Source organism: Pongo pygmaeus, chromosome 13, assembly GCF_028885625.2.
Source record: "Pongo pygmaeus isolate AG05252 chromosome 13, NHGRI_mPonPyg2-v2.0_pri, whole genome shotgun sequence".
NCBI classification, from domain to species: Eukaryota; Metazoa; Chordata; class Mammalia; order Primates; family Hominidae; genus Pongo; species Pongo pygmaeus.
In genome coordinates, this window is record NC_072386.2 from 118,986,633 (window position 1) to 119,007,690 (window position 21,058).

At 50.3% G+C, this 21,058-nt stretch overlaps 1 protein-coding gene across 1 annotated transcript; it reads right to left on the reverse strand.

Annotated features, from left to right (window-relative positions):
- Positions 1-3,500: 3,500 nt before the first annotated feature.
- On the reverse strand, positions 3,501-21,020 carry TRUB2 (TruB pseudouridine synthase family member 2). Its single transcript, XM_054501057.2, has 8 exons — positions 20,879-21,020; positions 20,177-20,308; positions 15,742-15,816; positions 14,150-14,211; positions 12,391-12,472; positions 9,596-9,668; positions 8,952-9,088; positions 3,501-7,934 (listed from the first exon to the last, which is right to left on the reverse strand). The coding sequence occupies exons 1-8, from the start codon at positions 20,985-20,987 to the stop codon at positions 7,603-7,605; spliced, it is 1,002 nt and encodes a 333-aa protein (XP_054357032.1). The 5' UTR covers positions 20,988-21,020; the 3' UTR covers positions 3,501-7,602.
- Positions 21,021-21,058: the final 38 nt, after the last annotated feature.

Genomic DNA, 21,058 nt, shown 5'->3' on the forward strand with positions numbered 1-21,058 from the left:
TCAAAAAAAAAAAGAAAAAAGAAAGAAAAAAGAAGCTAGGGCTGGGCGCGGTGGCTCATGCCTGTAATCCCAGTGCTTTGGGAGGCCAAGGCGGGCAGATCACAAGGTCAGGAGGTCAAGACCAGCCTGGCCAACATGGTGAAACCCCATCTCTACTAAAAATACAAAAATTAGCTGGGCGTGGTGGTGGGAAGCCTGTAATCCCAGCTACTTGGGAGGCTGAGGCATAAGAATCGCTTGAACCTGGGAGGCAGAGGTTGCAGTGAGCTGAGATCGCGCCACTGCCCTCCAGCCTGGACAACAGAATGAGACTCCATCTCAAAAAAAAAAAAAAAGAAGCCAGTGTGGACTCAGCAAGGGCATCAATGGGGAGAGCAGAGAAGTTAAGAGGGAATGGAGTGGGGGGTGTAGACCATGAGGGCTTCAGGCCGCTTAAGGACTTGAGCTTCTGTTTATTTATTTGTTTATTTATTTAGAGATGACAGGGTCTCACTCTGTTGCCCACGCTGGAGTACAGTGGTGTGATCACTGCTCACTGTACCATCAACTTCCTAGGGTAAGCGTTCCTCACACTTTAGTCCCCCAAATTTTTTATTTTTTGTAGACATGGTTCTTACTTTGTTGCCCAGGCTGGTGTCCAACTTCTGCCCTCAAGCAATCCTCCTGCCTCAGCCTCCCAAAGGGATGGGATTAAAGGCACCCAGCCTTGGGTTTCTATTCTAAGTGAGATGGGAAGGGCACAGATGTGATAAGATCCAAATGCACTTTTTTTTTTTTTTTTTTGAGATGGAGTTTCACTCTTGCTGCCCAGGCTGGAGTGCAATGGCGTGATCTCGACTCACCACAACCCCCACCTCCTGAGTTCAAGTTATTCTCCTGCCTCAGCCTCCCGAGTAGCTGGGATTACAGGCATGCACCACCATGCCCAGCTAATTTTGTATTTTTAGTAGAGACGGGGTTTCTCCATGTTGGTCAGGCTGGTCTCGAACCCCCAACCTCAGATAATCCGCCTGCCTCGGCCTCCCAAAGTGCTGGGATAACAGGCATGAGCCACTGCGCATGGCCCAATTGCACTTGTAGAAGAGACTTCTGTCCACTGAGTGGAGGAGGACCAAGAGCAGCAGGCGAATGGTGAGTAGTGATCAGATTCTGGAAACACTCATATTTTGAAGTTAGAGCCTGATGATTGAAATATGGGGTATTACAGCCAGGCGCAGTGGCTCAAGCCTGTAATCTCAGCTACTCGGGAGGCTGAGGTGGGAGAATCACTTGAACCCAGGAGGTGGAGGTTGCAGTGAGCTGAGATCGCGCCATTGGGCGCCCAGCCTGGGCAACAAAGTGAGACTCCGTCTCAAAAAATAAAAATAAAAATAAAAATAAAATGGGGTATGAGCCAGGCGCAGTGTCTCACACCTGTAATCTCAGCACTTTGGGAGGCCAAGGTGGATCGCTCGAGGTCAGGAGTTTGAGACCAGCCTGGCCAACATGGTGAAACCCTGTCTCTATTAAAAATACAAAAATTAGCCAGGCATGGTGGTGTGTGCTTGTAGTCCCAGCTACTCGGGAGGCTGAGCCAGGAGAATGGCTTGAACTGGGAAGCGGAGGTTATGGTGAGCTGAGATCACACCACTGCACTTCAGTCTCGGTGACAGAGTAACATTCTGTCTCAAAAAAAAAAAAAGAAAAAGAAAAAAAAATGGGGTATGCACAGTGGTTTACAGCTATAATCCCAGCACTTTGGGAGACAGAGGTGGGCAGTTCACAAGGTCAGGAGTTCGAGACCAGCCTGGCCCAACATGGTGAAACCCTGTCTCTACTAAAAATACGAAAATTAGCCGAGCATGGTAGCATGCACCTGTAAGCCCAGCTACTTGGGAGGCTGACACAGGAGAATTGCTTGAACCCAGGAGGCAGAGGCTGCAGTGAGCCGAGATCGTGCCACTGCACTCCCGCCTGGGCAAGAGTGACACTCCGTCTCAAAAAATAAATAAAGAAATAAATATGGGGTCTGAGGAAAGGGAACGTTGCTAGGGTTTTGACCTGAGCAACCAGAAAGGTGAAGCTGTGATGCGCTGGAGTGAGGAAGTCCCTGGGAAGAGCCGGTCTTGGGGGAAGATGAGGAGTTAGGATTCAGAAGTGTCCAGTTTGAGATGCAAACACAGCTCCTAAGTGGAAATGCTTAACAGTATAATGGAGTTCATGGGAGAAGTCAGGCTAAAGGTGTCAAAATGGGCACCATCAGCATAATGCATCAATGCTATTAAAAACCATGGTGCCCAGGTGCAGTGGCTCATGCCTATAATCCCACTACTTTGGGAGGCTGAGATGAGCAGTTCACTTGAGTCTAGGGTTTGAGACTAGCCTGGGCAACATGGCAAAACCCTGTCTCTACAAAAAATACAAAAATTAGCCAGGCATGGTGGCTCGTACCTGTGGTCCCAGCTCCTCGGGAGGCTGAGGCACGAGAATCACTTCAACCCAGGAGGTGGAGGCTGCAGTGAGCTGAGATCGCGCCACTACACAACAAAAGAGCGAGACTGGGCAACAGGGAGAGACTCTATCTCAAAACAACAATAAGAAAAACCATGGCAATATGGAGTTGATGTCACCAAGGGACTGGGTGTGGGCAGAGGAAGAACCAGGGCCAGAGGAGAGCTCGGGAGAGGGAGAGGAGGAGCCCCACAAAGGGACCAGGGAGGGAGACGGGGAGACAAGGAGGAGCCTCCTGAAGGGAGTGTTTTTTGGGAGGAGGCAGTGACCAGCTGTGTGAGATGCTGCTGAGAAGGAGCTGCTGGATTTAACAAGGAGGAGGTCATTGTTGACTTTGACAAGAGTCATTTCAGGAGCGTGTTGGTGAAGGAGAGTCTGACTGGCATGGATTCAGGGGAGTGTGGGAAGAGAGGAACTGGGGACAGTGACTACAGACAACCTTTCCAGTTTTGCTCTAAAGGAGGCAAAGGAATGCAGTAATTGTAAAGAGTTATGAGGTCAAGAAAGAGCTTTTGTTTTGTTTTTATGGTTTTTATGTGGGTGTGATAAAATGTGCATAATGTAAAATTTATCATTTTAGCCTTTTTTAAGAGGTGAGGGTCTTAATTAGCCAGGTGTCACGGTGTGCATCTGTAGTCCCAGCTACTCGGGAGGCTGAGGTGGGAGAATCACTTGAGCCTGGGAGGCAGAGGTTGCAGTGAGCTAAGATTGCGCCACTGCACTCCAGCCTGGGTGACAAAGTAAGACTCTGTCTCAAAAAAAAAAAAAAAAAAAAAAAATTACATACATACTTATATATAAAATAAATCAGCTACCCAGCCTCTGCTTCACTGACCAGCCAGATCTCCTCCCTGTGCTCATCACTCCATTATTTTCTTGCCTGATTCCCCTATGTCATAATCTCTGTGAGACCTAGAGCCTCATCTGTCCTTGAGTACCAAGTCCTAGCACCCAGAGCAGTGGCTGGCCTACAGGAGCACGCAATTAACACACGTGGGTGGGGCAAAAGAGAATGAGCAAGTGAGTGTCATTTTAATCCCCATTTTATAGATAGGTGACCAGCTTCACAGAGGTCACATTACCCAGTCAGTAAACACAGTAAGCTGAGGCTTGACCCAGGCCCTTCGGCTGCAAAAGCCAAGATGAGTAGCCTGGGGGCCACGCCCCTCCCCCAGGTGCCCAGTTCATCCAGGCAGGCAACTGGCAGACGTCGGGGCCTGTGGATTTGTCAGCAAGGTTGCTGGTGGGGTTTTTGTTTGTTTGTTTGTTTTGAGATAGGGTCTCACTCTGTCACCCAGGCTAGAGTACAGTGGTGTGATTTCGGCTCACTGCAACCTCCACCTCCTGGGTTCAAATGATTCTCCCATCTCAGCCCAGATCTGGAGTAGCTGGGACTACAGACAAGCACCACCATGCCCAGCTAATTTTTGTATTTTTGGTAGAGACAGGGTTTCACAATGTTGGCCAGGCTGGTCTCGAACTACTGACCTCAAGTGATCCACCTGCTTTGGCTTCCGAAAGTGCAGGGATTACAGGCGTGAGCCACCACACTCAACCTGCTGGGTGGCTTTTTCTTTTTTTCTGACATAGGGTCTCGCTCTGTTGCCCAGGCTGGAGTACAGATCTCCATTTACTGCCGCCTTGACTTGCTAGGTTCAAGCGATCCTCCCATCTCAGCCTCCCTAGTAGCTGGGACTACAGGCACACACCAATACACCTGGCTTTTTTTTTTTTTTTTTTGCAGAGACAGGGTCTCCTTGTGTTGCCCAGGCTGTTCTCAAACTTCTGGGCTCCAGCAATCCTCCTGTGTGGGGATCCCAAAGTGCTGGGATTACAGGCATGAGCTGCCACGCCCAGCAGAATTTTAATTTAAAAGCTCAGCTTAAACACCTCATGATGCTTACACATTTGGTACATTTTTAACAATCGTTGATTGTTCAACTCCATCCTTCTCAGAGTTAAAGACACAGGAAAAGGAAAACATCTCCTTATCCAGGTGATTTGGGGTGGTATTCCCAGCTGTCTGAGGCTGTACATTGACCAAATATTTTGGCCATGACTCAGAGTTCCCCTGCTATCCTGAGATCATGAGAGGCCATCAGAGTCCACTTTTATCATCTCTATGCCAATAAGGACCCTAAATGGGGTGGTGTGACAGCCCATGTGCCCTACGTTCAAGTTACCTAATTTTTCCAAAGAACTGAGTTTTGCTGATACCCTCCACTCCCACCCAGCTTTCCTCACCATTTCATTGGATTCTGCTTATCTAAATATTGCTGATTTTGTTCTGTTTTTTCTTTCTCTTTTTTTTTTTTTTGAGACAAGAGTCTCACTCTGTCACCCAGGCTGGAGTGCAGTGGCGCAATCTCCACTCACTGCAAGCTCCGCCTCCCGGGTTCCAGCTATTCTTCTGCATCAGCCTCCCAGGTAGCTGGGACTACAGGAACGTGCAACCACGCCCGGCTAATTTTGTATTTTTAGTAGAGACGGGTTTCACCATGTTGGTCAGGATGGTCTTGAACTCCTGACCTCGTGATCCGCCCACCCTGGCCTCCCAAAGTGCTGGGATTACAGGCGTTAGCCACCGTGCCCGGCCTTTTTTTTTTTCTTTTCTGAGACAGAGTCTCACTCTCTCGCCCAGACTGGAGTGCAGGGGCACAATCTCAGCTAATGGCAATTTCCACCTCCTGGGCTCCAGCGATTCTTGTGCCTCAGCCTCCCAAGTAGCTGGGATTACAGGAGTGCGTCACCATAGCTGGCTAATTTCTGTATTTTTAGTAGAGACGGGGTTTCACTATGTTGGCCAGGCTGGTCTCGAACTCCTGATCTCAGGTGGGCAGGTACAGTGGCTCATGCCTGTAATCCCAGCACTTTGGGAGGCTGAAGCGGGCAGATAACCTGAGGTCAGGACTTTGAGACCAGCATGTCCAACATGGTGAAACCCCATCTCTACTAAAAATACAAAAATCAGCTGGGCGTGGTGGCGAACGCCTATAATCCCAGCTACTCGGGCGGCTGAGGCAGGAGAATCACTTGACCCTGGAAGGCAGAGGTTGCAGTGAGCCGAGATCGTGCCATTGCACTCCAGCCTGGGTGACAGAGCAAGACTCCATCTCAAAAAAATAATAATAAAATTGGCTGGAAAAAAAAATTTAGCCAGGCATCGTGGCGCACGCCTGTAGTCCCAGCTATTCTGGAGGGTGAGGTGGGAAGATGGTTGAGCCTGGGAGGATGACGTTGCAGTGAGTCATGTTTGCACCACTGCACTCCAGCCTGGGTGACAGAGCAAGACTCTGTCTAAAAAAAACAGGCCGGGCACAGTGGCTCATGCCTATAATCCCAGTACTTTGGAAGGCCGAGGTGGGCGGATCACCTGAGGTCAGGAGTTCGAGACCAGCCTGGCCAACACGGTGAAACCCTGTCTCTACTAAAAATACAAAAATTAGCCAGGCTTGGTGGTACACACCGGTAATCCCAGCAACTCTGGAGACTGAGGCAGGAAGAATCGCTTGACCCAGGAGGTCGAGGCTGCAATGAGTTGAAATCGCGCCACTGCACTCCAGCCTGGGCGACAGTGCAAGGCCCTGTCTCAAAAATAAAATTAAATAAATAAATAAATAAATTAGCCAGATACTGTGTGCGTGCCTGCAGTCCCAGCTATTCTGGAAGCTGAGGTGGGAAGATGGTTAAGCCTGAGAGGACAAAGCTGCAGTGAGTCATGTTTGCATCACTGCACTCCAGCCTGGGTGACAGAGCAAGACCCTGTCTAAAAAACAAAAACAGGCCGGGTGTGGTGGCTCATGCCTGTCATCCCAGCACTTTGGGAGGCCGAGGTGGGCGTAATCCCAGCACTTTGGGAGGCCGAGGTGGGCGGACCACCGAGGTCAGGAGTTCCAGACCAGCCTGGCCAACATGGTGAAACCCTGTCTCTACTAAAAATACAAAAATTAGCCAGGCATGGTGGTACACACCTGTAATCCCAGCTACTCGGGAGGCTGAGGCAGGAGAATGGCGTGAACCTGGGAAGCGGAGGTTGCAGTGAGCCGAGATCGCACCACTGCACTCCAGCCTTGGGCCACAAAGCAAGTCTCAAAAACAAAAACAAAAACAAAAACAAAAAAAGATTAACATTTCAATCAGTCAATGGGTAGACTTTAAGTCACACTGATTATCCACCACAATTGCGGGTGGAGCTCATTCAATAAACTGAAGACCTTTAAGAGAAAAGACTGAGGTCCCAGCCAGGTGCAGTGGCTCACACCTGTAATCCCAGCACTTTGGGAGGCCGAGCCAGGCCAACATGGGGAAACCTCATCTCGGATACAAAAAATTAGCCAGGTGTGGTGGCGGGCGACTGTGACCCCAGCTACTTGGGAGGCTAAGGCAGGAGAATCACTTGAACCTGGGAGGCGGAGGCTGCAGTAAGCAAAGATCGTGCCACTGCACTCCAGCCTGGGCAACAAGAGTGAGACTCCGTCTCAAAACAACAACAGAAAAACAACAAAAATCATCTCATTTTCATCTATGTCTCCAGTATTAAAGAGGTTGAGTGTCATTTCTGGCTTACTAGCCATTTGGATTTCTTCTGATACACACTTCATCTCATTTGCCTAATTTTGTCATTGTTTTCTTATTGCTTTCTAAGGGCTCTCTGTATATTGTGGATATTAGTCCTTGGTTAATGACACTGCAGATACTTATAATTTTTTTTAATTTTTAATTTTCGTGGGCACATAGTTTATTGGGAATTTTTTTTTTTTTTGAGATGGGGGGGGTCTCATATATTCCCCAGACTATAGTGCAGTGGCTATTCACAGGTGCCGTCCAGCGCACTACAACCTTAAACTCCTGGGCTCAAGCAATTCTCCTGCCTCAGCCTTGGGAGTAGCTGGGATTACAAGTGCCGGCCACCACACCTGGTCTGCCAATACTTTCTATCAGTCTGTCATTTGTTTACTGTCTTTTCCTCCATACGCAAGTTTTTCCTTTTCAGTTGGGTCAAGTCCATTGATCTTTCTGTTACAGCTTGAGTTTTGTGTCACACACAGAAAAGGTGCCCCTACTCTCACTTTCTGCACAGCTATCAGGTCCAGCTCAGAGCAGTTCTTCTATTTATCCATCCACTGCCCCACACTCCTCCAGCCCCAAGGTAGAGCTCGGGCCCTGGGAGTCCCAGGACCCTCCCGGACTGGGGAGCTGCTTGGTGTCCAGCCCCGGGCTCAAGCTCTTCTCCAGCTCTGCAGCTACCTGGGGGGCGGCAGCCTGGATAGCATCCTGGATATTGGTTAGGTCCCACTGGGTCCTCAGGAGGGCACTGTCTAGCGTGAAGAAGCCGTCGCGTGTGCGCCGCACTTGGGAGCAGACAGCAGTGGTCTTTAGCTCCAGGCCGATTTCATGAACCAACTTTCGCAGCTCTTTCTGCGTCTCATGCATGCACTGCACCTCTGCCAGGGACACACAATGACAGACATGGTGGTGAGAGAACAGCCTCTAGTGTGTGATTGTGAACCCACACCCCTTGGATACCTCCTAGGTGTGTAACAACCTTAGCAAGACCCCTAAGCTCTCCAGGTTGTGCTATTCAGAGGACCTGCCCTGTGGGTGCCACCTGAAATGTGTTAGACTTGCAGAACCTCAGGCCTCACCGGGACCTGCTAAGTCAGAATCTGCCCTTTTTTGGCAACAGGGTCTCATTCCATCACCCAGGCTGGAGTGCAGTGGTGTGATCACAGATCACTACAGCCTTGACCTCCTAGGCTCACATGATCCTCCTGCCTCACCCTCCAGAGTAGCTAGGACTACAGTTCTGAGCCATCACAACTGGCTAATTTTTTTATTTTTTGTAGAGACAGGGTCTCGCCATCTTGCCCAGGTTAGAACCTGCCTTTTATTAAGACTCAGTTTCCCTATCTGTAAAATGAGAATTAAGAGGAATAAAAGAAATCATTTATAGAAAGATAAATGATTATCTTTAAGATGCTAATAAGATGTTATCTTAATAACAGAGAGTTCTGTGCTCAAGCAGAGGAGCAGCCATTAACATGACCAACAGAAAAAAGGGGCGGGGGCAAGCAGAGATAAAAGGAACACAGATAAGAGGGGCCTGAGCTGGGTGGGACTGGGGAGGTAAGAGTTGTGTCTGATGGAGCCCTCACAGCTTCAAACATGGGCAGCTCTGGAAATGAGCCACTAAATATAACCTTTGCTTGGTAAGGTCTGGCTTCCAAGGGTGACTTGGCAAGAGACAGGAGAGCTTTTGTTCTGTGAGCTCTGTCATCAGCCAAGCCCAGGCCAGGGCTGGGAAGGAAGTCGGCGCCTGATGCCTTGGCCCGCAGAGATCAGGGCCGGCGTGTGCTGGCCTCAGCTGAGCCAGACAACAGTGACCTCTGCAAGAGCGTTCCTGAGTGACTCCCAAACCTAGGGGCCCCATCTCACTGCTCCAACTTCCTTGGCCAACCTACCTAAGAGGAATTCCGGAGGTGCAAAGTGGAGGCATCGGATGCCAGTTATCAGCATCGGGGACTTGTTCATGGGCCGGATCAGGCCTCTCACGGCCATCTCATAGGCCTCCTGGGTCTTCAGGTCGAGGTTGGAGTACCTGCAGATCAGGAGGGGGGCTGCAGCTGGGTGGACTACCTACCCTTTCCCCCACATGAGAGGCACCTCTCTGGAAGCTCCTCACTTGCTTTGTGTGCCCTGCCACCGTGGCTCTTCCAGCCACCTTTCCTGCCCTCCTTCATCACCAGGTGCCTGGTATAGTCAGGAAACCCAGGCAAGCTGGCTCCAGAGCCCAAGCTCTTAATTCCTTGGCTGCTCTTGCCCTTGGGCTCTGTGCTCCGATGATGTGGTCCCTGGTTTCCTTGCCATTAGATCATATACTCTCAGCAGGACAGCTTGGTTCTCTTGCTCTTCTTGGCCTCCTGTTGGCCAACCCAAGACCTGGCACACAGAACCATTTCTTAACACCAAGAAAGAAACAGATAGCTCCCGTCTGGTTCTGGGCTCTAAAAACAAGATCCATGGAATCTGCCCCAGGTTTGGGGGAGCCTATGGGAGCCAAGGGCACTTACTGTTCTCCCAGTACCTCCCTGAGGGCCCTACTCACATCACCAGGGCCTTCTGATGGGAGCCTTGGATAATGGCCAGAATGCGGTCCAGCTTCTCTCTGGTCACGTGGTCTGGAAAAGGCAGGGGGTTGTCAGTGCGCAGGTACCTGCTGAGTATTGGTCACAGCAAACTCCTTCCCCCCAGGCCAGCCCCATCCCTGGAACATGGAGAGAGGACATTTTGGAGGGATCCCCATGGCGGGGTGGTTGGGAGTCCTTTGAGATTCTCATGAAAACACTGGACCTTCTTCTCAGAAAGATACACGAGTCAGCATTGTAAGGGCACTCTTTTTTTTTTTTTTTTTGAGACGGAGTCTCACTCTGTCACCCAGACTGGAGTGAACTGGCGCAATCTCGGCTCACTGCAAGCTCCGCCTCCCAGGTTCACACCATTCTCCTGCCTCAGCCTCTCGAGTAGCTGGGACTACAGGCGCCTGCCACCATGCCCAGCTAATTTTTTTAATTTTTAGTAGAGAGGGGGTTTCACCGTGTTAGCCAGGATGGTCTCGATCTTCTGACCTCGTGATCCGCCTGCATTGGCCTCCCAAAGTGCTGGGATTACAGGCTTGAGCCACCCCACCTGGCGAGGGCATTCTATCTTTTTAACTTTTATTTTAGGTTCGGGGGTACATGTGAAGGTTTGCTAGATAGGTAAACATGTGTCGTGGAAGTTTGTCATATAGATTATTTCATCACCCAGGTATTAAGCCCAGTACCCAATAGTTACCTTTTCTGCTTCTCTCCCTCTGTCTACCCACCCCCACCTCAAGTACACCCCAGTATCCATTGTTTCCTTCTTTGTGTTCAAAAGTTCTTTTTTTGTTTTGTTTTGTTTTGGTTACGGAGTCTCGCTCTGTCACCCAGGCTGGAGTGCAGTGGTGTGATCTCGGCTCACTGCAACCTCTGCCTCCTGGCTTCAAGCAATTCTCCTGCCTCAGCCTCCCGAGTAGCTGGGACTACAGGTGTGCACCACTGCGCCCAGCTATTTTTTTTTTTTTTTTGTATTTTTAGTACAGACGGGGTTTCATCATGTTGGCCAGATGGTCTCAATCTCCTGACCTTGTGATTTGCCCGCCTTGGCATCCCAAAGTGCTGAGATTACAGATGTGAGCCACTGCACCCAGACTTTTTTTATTTATTTATTTTTTTTGAGACGGAGTCTTGTTCTGTTGCCCAGGCTGGAGTGCAAATGGCACAATCTCAGCTCACTGCAAGCTCCGCCTCCTGGATTCAAGCAATTCTCCTGCCTCAGCCTCCCGAAAAGCTAGGATTACAGGTACACACCACGATACCCGGCTAGTTTTTGTATTTTTAGTAGAGACGGGGTTTCACCATGTTGGCCAGGCTGGTCTTGAACTCCTGACATCAGGCAATCCACCTGCCTTGGCCTCCCAAAGTGCTGGGATTACAGGTGTGAGCCACCGAACCTGGCCTTTTTTTTTTTGAGATGGAATCTCGCTCTGTTGCTCAGGCTGGAGTGCAGTGGTGAGATCTCGGCAAACTGCAACCTTCACCTCCTGGGTTCAAGCGATTCTCCTGCCTCAGCCTCCCGAGTAGCTGGGATTATAGGCATGCACTACCATGCCCGGCTAATTTTTTGTATTATTATTATTTATTTATTTATTTTGAGACAGAATCTCGCTTTGTTGCCAGGCTGGAGTGCAGTGGTGCGATCTCAGCTCACTGCAACCTCTGCCTCCCAGGTTCAAGCGATTCTCCTGCCTCAGCCTCCTGAGTAGCTGGGACTACAGGTGCCTGCTACCATGCCTGGCTAATTTTTGTATTTTTACTAGAGACGGGGTTTTACCATATCAGCCAGGCTGATGTCAAACTCCTGACCTTGTGATCCACCCACCTCGACCTCCCACAGTGCTGGGATTACAGGCATGAGCCACTGCACCTGGCCTCTTTTTAAAATTTAGAACAGTAGCCAGGCGTGGTGACTCACGCCTGTAATCCCAGCACTTTGGGAGGCCAAGGTGGGCAGAACACCTGAGGTCAGGAGTTCCAGACCAGACTGGCCAACAGGGTGAAACCCCATTTCTACTAAAAATACAAAAAATTAGCTGGGTGTGGTGGTGTGCACCCGTAATCTTAGCTACTCCGAAGGCTGAGGCAGGAGAATTGCTTGAACCTGGGAGGTGGAGGTTGCAGTAAGCCAAGATCGCGCCACTGCACTCCAGCCTGGGCGACAGAGCGAGACATCGTTTCAAAAAAAAAGAAAGAAAAGGAAAGGCCGGGCACAGTGGCTCATGCCTGTAATCCCAGCACTTTGGGAGGCCAAGGAGGGCGGATCATGAGGTCAGGAGATCGAGACCATCTTGGCTAACACAGTGGAACCCTGTCTCCCGTCTCTACTAAAAATACAAAAAAAAAAAAAGCTGGGCGTGGTGGCAGGTGCCTGTAGTCCCAGCTACTCAGTCCCAGGCAGGAGAATGGCGTGAACCCGGGAGGTGGAGCTTGCAGCAAGCTGAGATCGTGCCACTGCACTCCAGCCTGGGCGACAGAGCGAGACACGGTCTCAAAAAAAAAAAAAAGAAAGAAAAGGAAAGGAAAAGGTAAAAGGCTGGCGCTATGGAGAGAAATTGGAGTCTCTGGAAGTGACGTTACATTTGAACCAGGCAAGCATGGGAGTACAGGGTGCTCCTGGAGCACAGATCCCGTGGCCAAAGCCTCAGCCCAAGCCTGGTGTGTGGAGTGGAACTAAGAAGGGGCCAGCGTGGCCTAGGGCGGGGAGAGGACTCAGGGAAAGCAAACACGTAGGGAGGCAGCGGCAGCCACTTCCAGTTCTCACCATAGGTTGTCTTCTCTACCAGCCTCCCGTCCTCACGGAAGTCATCTGTAGCTTTGCCCAGGAGGCCACGCACTGTGTAATCCTTCAAGGACGGGGGGTAAAGATCCGTCAGTGACCCCACTCTAAGCCGTAGTAGTCCCTGCCCCAGAAGCTGGGGGTGGGGGGTCCTCAGGTCTCCCTCAGGGAGCTCATGTGCCCAGCCCCTGCCCAGCTGCTCCACGGCCCCATGAGGAAAGGCACCAGCTCTGTCATGTGGCCTTCAGCAAGCTGTTGCTCTCTTTGTATTCAAGCTCTCCCATCACCTGGGGACAGTAACAGGGCCAGTCTCACAGTGCTGCTGCCCGGATTCAATAGGACATGGTACCTGGCTCCCAGTCAGCAGGCTTCCTACAAGATTGCTGGCTGGTTTCCATGACAACCAGCACTGGCAGCCTCCAAAGGTGCTGACCACTGACAGCCACCCTGTGGCCACCCCAGGCCTCCATGTTTCTCCTCTCCAACCTAACTCGGCAATTTATCATCCCGAGCCCCTTTTAGCATGCCCTGTCGGCTTCTCTCCACACCTCTAAATAGAATAAGATTTCATGGCCCAGATCAGGCCCTTGCTCATCCCTGCTTGTAAAAACTCCCCCTCCTCTGAATCTGTGCAGCTAACCCCATCTGCCACAGATAAGTAATGATTGGCTGGGTACAATGACTCACATGTATAATCCCAGCACTTTGGGAGACAGAGGCGGGTGGATCGCCAAGTAGCTGGGAGGACAGGCATGCACCACCAGCCTGGCTAATTTTTTTGTATTTTTAGTAGAGACAGGTTTTCACCATGTTGTCCAGGCTGGTCTTGAACTCCTGGCCTCAAGTGACCCACCCATCTCAGCCTCCCAAAGTGGCAGGAGCCACTGAGCCTGGCCACAATTTTTAAAATTTTTATAATTAAAAAAAATTTTGTAAATAGAGATGGAGTCTTGCTATGTTACCCAGACTGGTCTCAAATTCCTGGGCTCAAGCAATCCTCCTGCCTCAGCCTCCCAAAGTACTGGGATTACAGGTATGAGTCACCACACCTGGCCCTCATTCCCATTTTACAGATGAGGAAACTGAGGCACACAGATATTAATTAGGTAATCCACCCAAGGACACACAGCTGTCAGAGTGGTAGAAGCTGGGGTTCAAACTGAAGCCATTTGGCTCCAGAATTTGTGCCCTTAACCACTAAAAACATGGGCCCCATAACGTGGCACCTGCGTACATACTTTGTGGTATCAGACTCCATAGCCCTGACCCCACCTCTGGATGGTAAGCTCCCTGTGGGCAGGATGCTGACATCTACCTCTCAGTCTTGGGACAGAATAGGGAATGGCATCATGATCAAGCTCTGGTGTTGGAGAGACCTAGGTTCAAATCCCAGCTCTTAAAGCCCTAACAACTACATGACCTAGGTAAGTAACATCTCCTCTCTGAGCCTCAGTTCTCTCATCTGTGAAATGCGGCTAACAACAGATTCCACTTTACAGGGAGGCTGTGAGGCTTCCCTAAAGGAATCCACATACAGTGCTCAGCACAGAGTAGTCGGCATACACTAACGCTGGTAGTTATTACTGTTATTATTATTACAGCCCCTGCACAGCACACAATCATCAAAAAAATGCTTGCTTATGCCTTGGGTGTTCCCCCACGGAATCCTCTAAGATTCAGAATCCTGCTGGTGACCTCCAGGAAAGGACCAAGGGAGAAGCAGGCTGTCCCCAGACCCTCGTACCTTGGTAAGATGAGCATTGTACATATCGGTGAGGAGCCTGCATCCATGTCCCACGCCGAGCACTGAAAAGTAGCCAGCCTCATCTCACACCTGGGACCCCCTTCCCCATTCCCATTCCCCTAAGTATCCCCACCCCTACCCCCACCATCAGAATACTCTCTTTTCTGATGCTGCCACAGGCAACAAGAAGGCAAAAAGATCTGCTACGGGGGCAGGTGCGCCCCTCTGGGTATATATCACATGCAGATTGCTGGGCCTCACCCATACGCACTGAATCTGACTCATGGTTGGAGGGGGCCTAGGATCCCTGCCAAGCTCCCCATGGGATTCTGACACCTGAGAGGAAGAGATCCCTGGCCTAGTCACACAAACCTGCACTCAAATCAGGGGCAGCTCTGAGTATAATCTTTAGCTTCTTTGAGCGTCAAGTTCCCCATCAGTAAAATGGGGGTAAAAATACTGTCTGAAGGCCAGGCGCAGTGGCTCAAGCCTGTAATCCCAGAACTTTGGGAGGTCGAGGCAGGCGGATCACCTGAGGTCAGGAGTTTGAGACCAGCTTGGCCAACATGGTGAAACCCCATCTCTACCAAAAAATACAAAATTAGCCAGGTGTGGTGCTACACTACACTTCAGCTTGGGCAACAAGAGTGAGACTCCGTCTCACACACACACAAAAAAAATTAGACAGGCGTGGTGGCGGGCACCTGTAATCCCACCTACTCGGGAAGCTGAGGCAGGGAGAATTGCTTGAACCCTGGAGGCGGAGGTTCCACTGAGCCGAGATCGCGCCATTGCACTCCAGCCTGGGAGACAGAGCAAGACTCTGTCTCAGGAAAAAAAAAAAAAATACTGATTCCTGTGGGTGCTGTACAGTCGGCACAGAGGAAGGGCCCAATAAACGGTGGCCACTGTGGTCACTTCCTGCGTTTCTCCCGGTCTGTTTCTCCCTCTGGCTGAGGGAGAGAATGACCCTGCATTCACTCGTGGGGACACAGAACAGGGAGAGGGGGCATGAGATCATGTCTGCCTGCCTGTGCCTCAGGAAGCAAGACAAGGGGACTGTGACTGTCGCGGCTGGAGGATGTGGACACCACCTGACCCTGGGGACACAGATGGCTCATGACTAGGGCTTTGTGTGTCCAGACCCAGCCACATGCAGGCCCTGGCCATTAGGTCCAGAGTCACGCGCCTGGCTGCCCCATGATGCAATGATGGTTTTCCCTCTCCAGACCAGGGGTATTCACTGGCCATGGGACCCAGAACAAGTCACCTAAGTCCTATTTTCTTCTTCCATAAAATCATACAGTATCTACCTAATAAAGTTGCTGTGGTAAATAAATGTGCATAAAGGTCCTCGAACTACGTCATGTGTGGGAATCACTGAATAAAGGTGGGTGACTGTGGTATTAACCTGTGATTACCTCCGTCCCACCTATACACTCCCTAGCTGATCAGCCTTGGGGCAGGAATCAGAGCAGGAGAGGAGTGGTGGGACGTGGGTGCCAGGTAAGAAGTGGGCTGGGCTCCTGGTAGCTTCGGGATCTTTTCTCAAGCCTTATCACTGTACCCCCCAGGCTTCTCACATCACCTACCAAGTACTCCAGAAGCCTGGGCATCCAACCGATGTCCCACGCCAACCTTGAGGTGGGTGAATGCTGGTCCACATACTGGAAAGAAACAAACAAGGTCCATTTTCTCAACTAAATGTCACCCCAGGATGGCTTTGGGCTGCATGTTGACCTCGTTCTCAGAATGGAGCCTCATGGAGCCCAAACTAGCATCAGGCTAGACTCTCAGGCTTCCCCGTCATGGAATCTGGGACCCAGTGCTCTGGGATCCAAAGGGCAGCCCAAGATGCCTCTTACTCTGCCTATCATCAGTCTCCCAGTGAGAGGCTCTAAGAAGACTGGCATAACACTGAAGGTCAAGGGTGTGGGGTTCCCTGCCCAGCTCTACTGAAGAAGAGTCCCTGGAAGAAAATGGAGGCTGTGAGCTCCTTAAGGCAGAACCTGGGTGTGTCAACTCACTAGCTGCTCAGGAAAGAACTATTGAAAGAATAAATGCAGTAATGAGCCAGAAGTGTTTACACTTCTACAGATTAAGAGGAATCTAGGGGAAGAGTCCAGGGTAGTTAAGGGCCTACTGAATCCAGGCCATGTTACTAAATGTCAACACTGAGCCTCAGTTTTCTCCCTTGTGAAATGAAAATAGGACCCATCTCACAGGACTGTGGTGATATCAATGAGGATTGTACTTGGGGGAAGCTTAACACAATGCCTAGTACAGAGTGGTGACTCAATACATTATACTTCTTATTGTTACCATGTAATAGAGTCATTGAATATCATAAGTTCAAGGAGTTTTTGAGGTTTCTGGTCAAACCTCTAGATTCCCTGACACATGCCTTAATCACATCTAGTGATGGGGGCACATTACCAGAACCAGTTCCATTGTTGGGCAACTTTATTCAGTGAAAAAAATCACTCTTTCGGCTGGGCGCGGTGGCTCACGCCTGTAATCCCAGCACTCTGGGAGGCCAAGGTGGGCGGATCACCTGAGGTCAGGAGTTCGAGACCAGCCTGGCCAACATGGTGAAACCCCATCTCTACTAAAAATACAAAACTTAACTGGGTGTGGTGGCACACACCTGTAATCCCAGCTACTTGGGAGGCTGAGGCAAGAGAATAGCTTGAACCTGGGAGATGGAGGTTGCAGTGAGCTGAGATCGCACCACTGCACTCCAGACTCCAGCCTGGGCAACAGAGCAAGACTCTGTCAAAAAAAAAAAAAAAAAAAAAAAAAAATTATTCTTTCCCAGAAACCCAAAACCCCTACCTTAGGACTTCTACCTAGGGTCTCATTTCTCACCTGGAGTCCCAGAATAGAAAAAGGGTCAGCAAACTACAGTCCACAAGTCAAATCCTGAAGACTGTTTTTTTTTGGTGTTTGTTTTGTTTTGTTTTGAGATGGAGTCTCACTTGGTCACCCAGGCTGGAGTGCGGTGGCGTCATCTCAACTCACTGCAACCTCCACCTCCCGGATTCAAGCGATTCTCATGCCTCAGCCTCCTGAGTAGCTAGGATTACAAGCACCTGCCTCCATACTTTGCTAATTTTTTGTATTTTTAGTAGAGACGGAGTTTCACCATGTTGGCCAGGCTGGTCTTGAACTCCTGACCTCAAGTGATCCGCCTGCCTCAGCCTCCCAAAGTGCTGGGATTACAGGAATGAGCCACCGCATCTGGCTTGTTTTTTGTGGCCTATGAGTTAAGAATGGTTTTTCCATTTTTCAACAGTTCAAAATAAATCAAGAGACCAGTTGCAAGGGCTCACGCTTATAATCCCAGCACTTTGAGATGCCGAGGCAGGCAGATCACTTGAGCCCAGGAGTTCAATACTAGCATGGGCAACGTGACAAAACCCCATCTCCACAAAAAATACAAAAATTAGCCAGGCATGGCCGGGTGTGGTGGCTCACGCCTGTAATCCCAGCACTTTGGGAGGCCGAGGCGGGTGGATCACGAGGTCAGGAGATCGAGACCATCCTGCCTAACACGGTGAAACCCCGTCTCTACTAAAAATACAAAAAATTAACTGGGTGTGGTGGCGGGCGCCTGTAGTCCCAGCTACTCGGGAGGCTGAGGCAGGAGAATGGCGTGAACCCAGGAGGAGAAGCTTGCAGTGAGCCGAGATCGTGCCACTGCACTCCAGCCTGGGCAACAGAGCATGACTCCATCTCAAAAAAAAAAAAAAAATTAGCCAGGCATAGTGGCCTGTGCCTGTAGTCCCAGCTACTCGGGAGGCTTAGGTGGGAGGATTGCTTGAACTCAGGAGGCAGAGGTTTCACTGAGCCGAGATCTCACCACTGCCCTCCAGCCTGGGTGACAGAGTGAGACCCTGTCTCTAAATAAATAGAATACTATAGTTGTCCCTTGGTATCCAGGGGGGATTGGTTCCAGGATCCCTTGCAGATACCAAAATTTGTAGATGTTCAAGTCCCTGATATAAAATGGCGTAGTATTTGCATATAACCTAGGCATGTTGTCCCATATACCTTTTTTTTTTTTTTTTTTGAGGCAGAGTCTCACTCTCTCACCCAGGCTGGAGTGCAGTGGCACGATTGTGGCTCACCACAACCTCCGCCTCCCAGGTTCACGCGACTCCTCATAACTCAGCCTCCTGAGTAGCTGGGATTACAGGTACGTGCTATCATGCCCAGCTAATTTTTACTAGAGATGGGGCTTTGCCATGTCTTGAACTCCTGACCTCAAGTGATCTGCCCGCCTTGGCCTCCCAAAGTGCAGGGATTACAGGCGTGAGCCACCACACCTGGCCACTTTTTTTTTTTTTTTTTTGAGACGGAGTCTCGCTCTGTCGCCCAGGCTGGAGTGCAGTGGTGCGATCTCCGCTCACTGCAAGCTCCGCCTCCTGGGTTCACGCCATTCTCCTGCCTCAGCCTCTGGAGTAGCTGGGACTACAGGCACCCGCCACCACGCCCAGCTAATTTTTTTGTATTTTTAGTAGAGACAGGGTTTCATGGTATTAGCCAGGATGGTCTCGATTTCCTGACCTCATGATCCGCCCACCTTGGCCTCTTAATTTTTTTTGGAGACAGAGTCTCCCTCTGTCACCCAGGCTGGAGTGCACTGGCACAATCTCGGCTCACTGCAGCCTCTGAACTCCTGGGCTCAAGTGATCCTCCCACCTCGACCTCCCGAGTAGCTGGAACTATAGGCATGTGCCACCCCACCTGGCTAATTTTTTTTTCTTTTTTTGAGACAGTTTCACTCTTGTTGCCCAGGCTAGAGTGCAATGGCGCAACCTCAGCTCACTGCAACCTCCGACTCCCGGGTTCAAGCAATTCTCCTGCCTCAGCCTCCCAAGAACCTGGGATTATAGGCATGTGCCACCACACCTGTCTAATTTTGTATTTTTAGTAGAGACGGGGTTTCTCCATGTTGGCCAGGCTGGTCTCGAACTCCCGACCTCAGGTGATCTGCTCACCTCAGCCTCCCAAAGTGCTAGGATTACAGGTGTGAGCCACTGCACCCGGCCTTTTGTATTCTCTTGTAGAAGTAGGGTTTCCTGTTGCCCAGGCTGATCTTAAACTCCTAGGCTCAAGTAATCCACCGCCTCAGCTTCCCAAAGTGCTGGGATTACAAGCATGAGCCACCAGGCCTGGCCCTCCCATATATTTTAAATCATCTCTAGATTACTTTTTTTTTTTTTTTTTGAGACGGAGCCTCGCTCTGTTGCCAGGCTGGCGTGCAGTGGCGCAATCTCGGCTCACTGCAACCTCCGCCTCCCGGGTTCAAGTGATTCTCCTGCCTCAGCCTCCCAAGCAAATGGGACTACAGGCGCCTGCCACCACGCCCGGCTAATTTTTGTATTTTTAGTAGAGACGGGGTTTCACCATGTTGGCCAGGATGGTCTCGATCTCTTGACCTCATGATCCACCCTCCTCGGCCTCCCAAAATGCTGGGATTACAGGTGTGAGCCACCACGCCTGGCTAGATTACTTATAATGCCTAATATAATGCCTGTACATCACTTTGAGTGGATTCAACACAGTACTAGGTGCACAGCAAATTCAAGTTTTGCTTTTTGGAACTTTGTGTTTCTTTTTCTTCCCAAATATTGCCAATCTGAAGCTGGATTATGGGATGTGGAACTCATGGACTCAGGGGCAACTGTACTTCATGACACGTGAAAATTACCTGAAGTTCAAATATGAATGTTCATAAAGTTCTACTGGAATACAGCTAGGCCCATTCCTTTAGATACTGTCTATAGCTGTTTGGCACTACATTGGCAGAGCTGAGCAATTCCAACAGAAATCACATGGCCTGAAAACTAAAACATTCAGTATCTGGCCCTTTCCAAGGAAATCTGCCAATTCCTGGTCTAATACCTCACTCCTCTGTGGACCTTCAAGGGCCTGGCACAGGAATCTGAGCACTGGGACACTGACTCTGCTCAGGGATTCCCTGGGAAGTGACACACAGGATCCTGCTTAAATCTGCCTTACCCAGTGGATGGTTGATGAGAGAGGGTACGCTGGTGGCTGTGAGGGTCAGCTCCTTCTCTTCGCTGCCTTCCATGGGGCCCAGCAAGAAGCGAACACGCTGTTTAGGGGCGGGAGGCTTCCTGGCATTGAGACCTGAACACACAGAGATAATACATACACACATACATACAAATATATGTACATATAAAATATTTTTTAACACACGGGGCCTCGTTCTGTCGCCCAGGCTGAAGTGCAATGGCGCCATCATAGCTCACTATAATGTCAAACTCTTGGGCTCAAGCGATCCTCCTGCCTCAGCCTCCAGAGTAGCTGGGATTACAGGCGTGCACCACGACGCCTGGCCAGGAATATCTTGTTCTGTCCAAACACCTGGGGGATTAGACAACAGGGAAGTATGATGTAGAAGACAAAGCAGAAGCCCATGGTGCAGAGGGCGGAATAGCAGTAGTTAAGAAACAGGCGGATTCAGATAGATTCTATAACGTAGTAATCGTGTGGCAAGCAACAATACTGAGTCAGTTTCCCCCTCGGAAAACAGAGGAAAGTGAGAAGGAAGAAAGCACAGAGAACACGCGTTTGGGAAAGCGCTCTGCCCAGGCGAATAGGTCACGTGATTTTGTTTTGCGGGAAGGACCAGAAGCGGAGATGGACTTCCAAGAGAACGAGAGCGGGAACGTGGGTCTGGTTCGAGGCACTCACCCTTCAGAAGTTGTAGCTCCACTGTATCCCGCAGGTGCTTCCATTTTAGCCCCGGGGGCTTATAGACCGCGAAAAGCCCATGCAGCCGCGACAAGCCAGCAGACCCCATACTTGAAGATAACAGCACCCGCTGGACCTGGACGGAAGTACCGCAAGGCCCCGCCCCCAAATGTGGGCCTT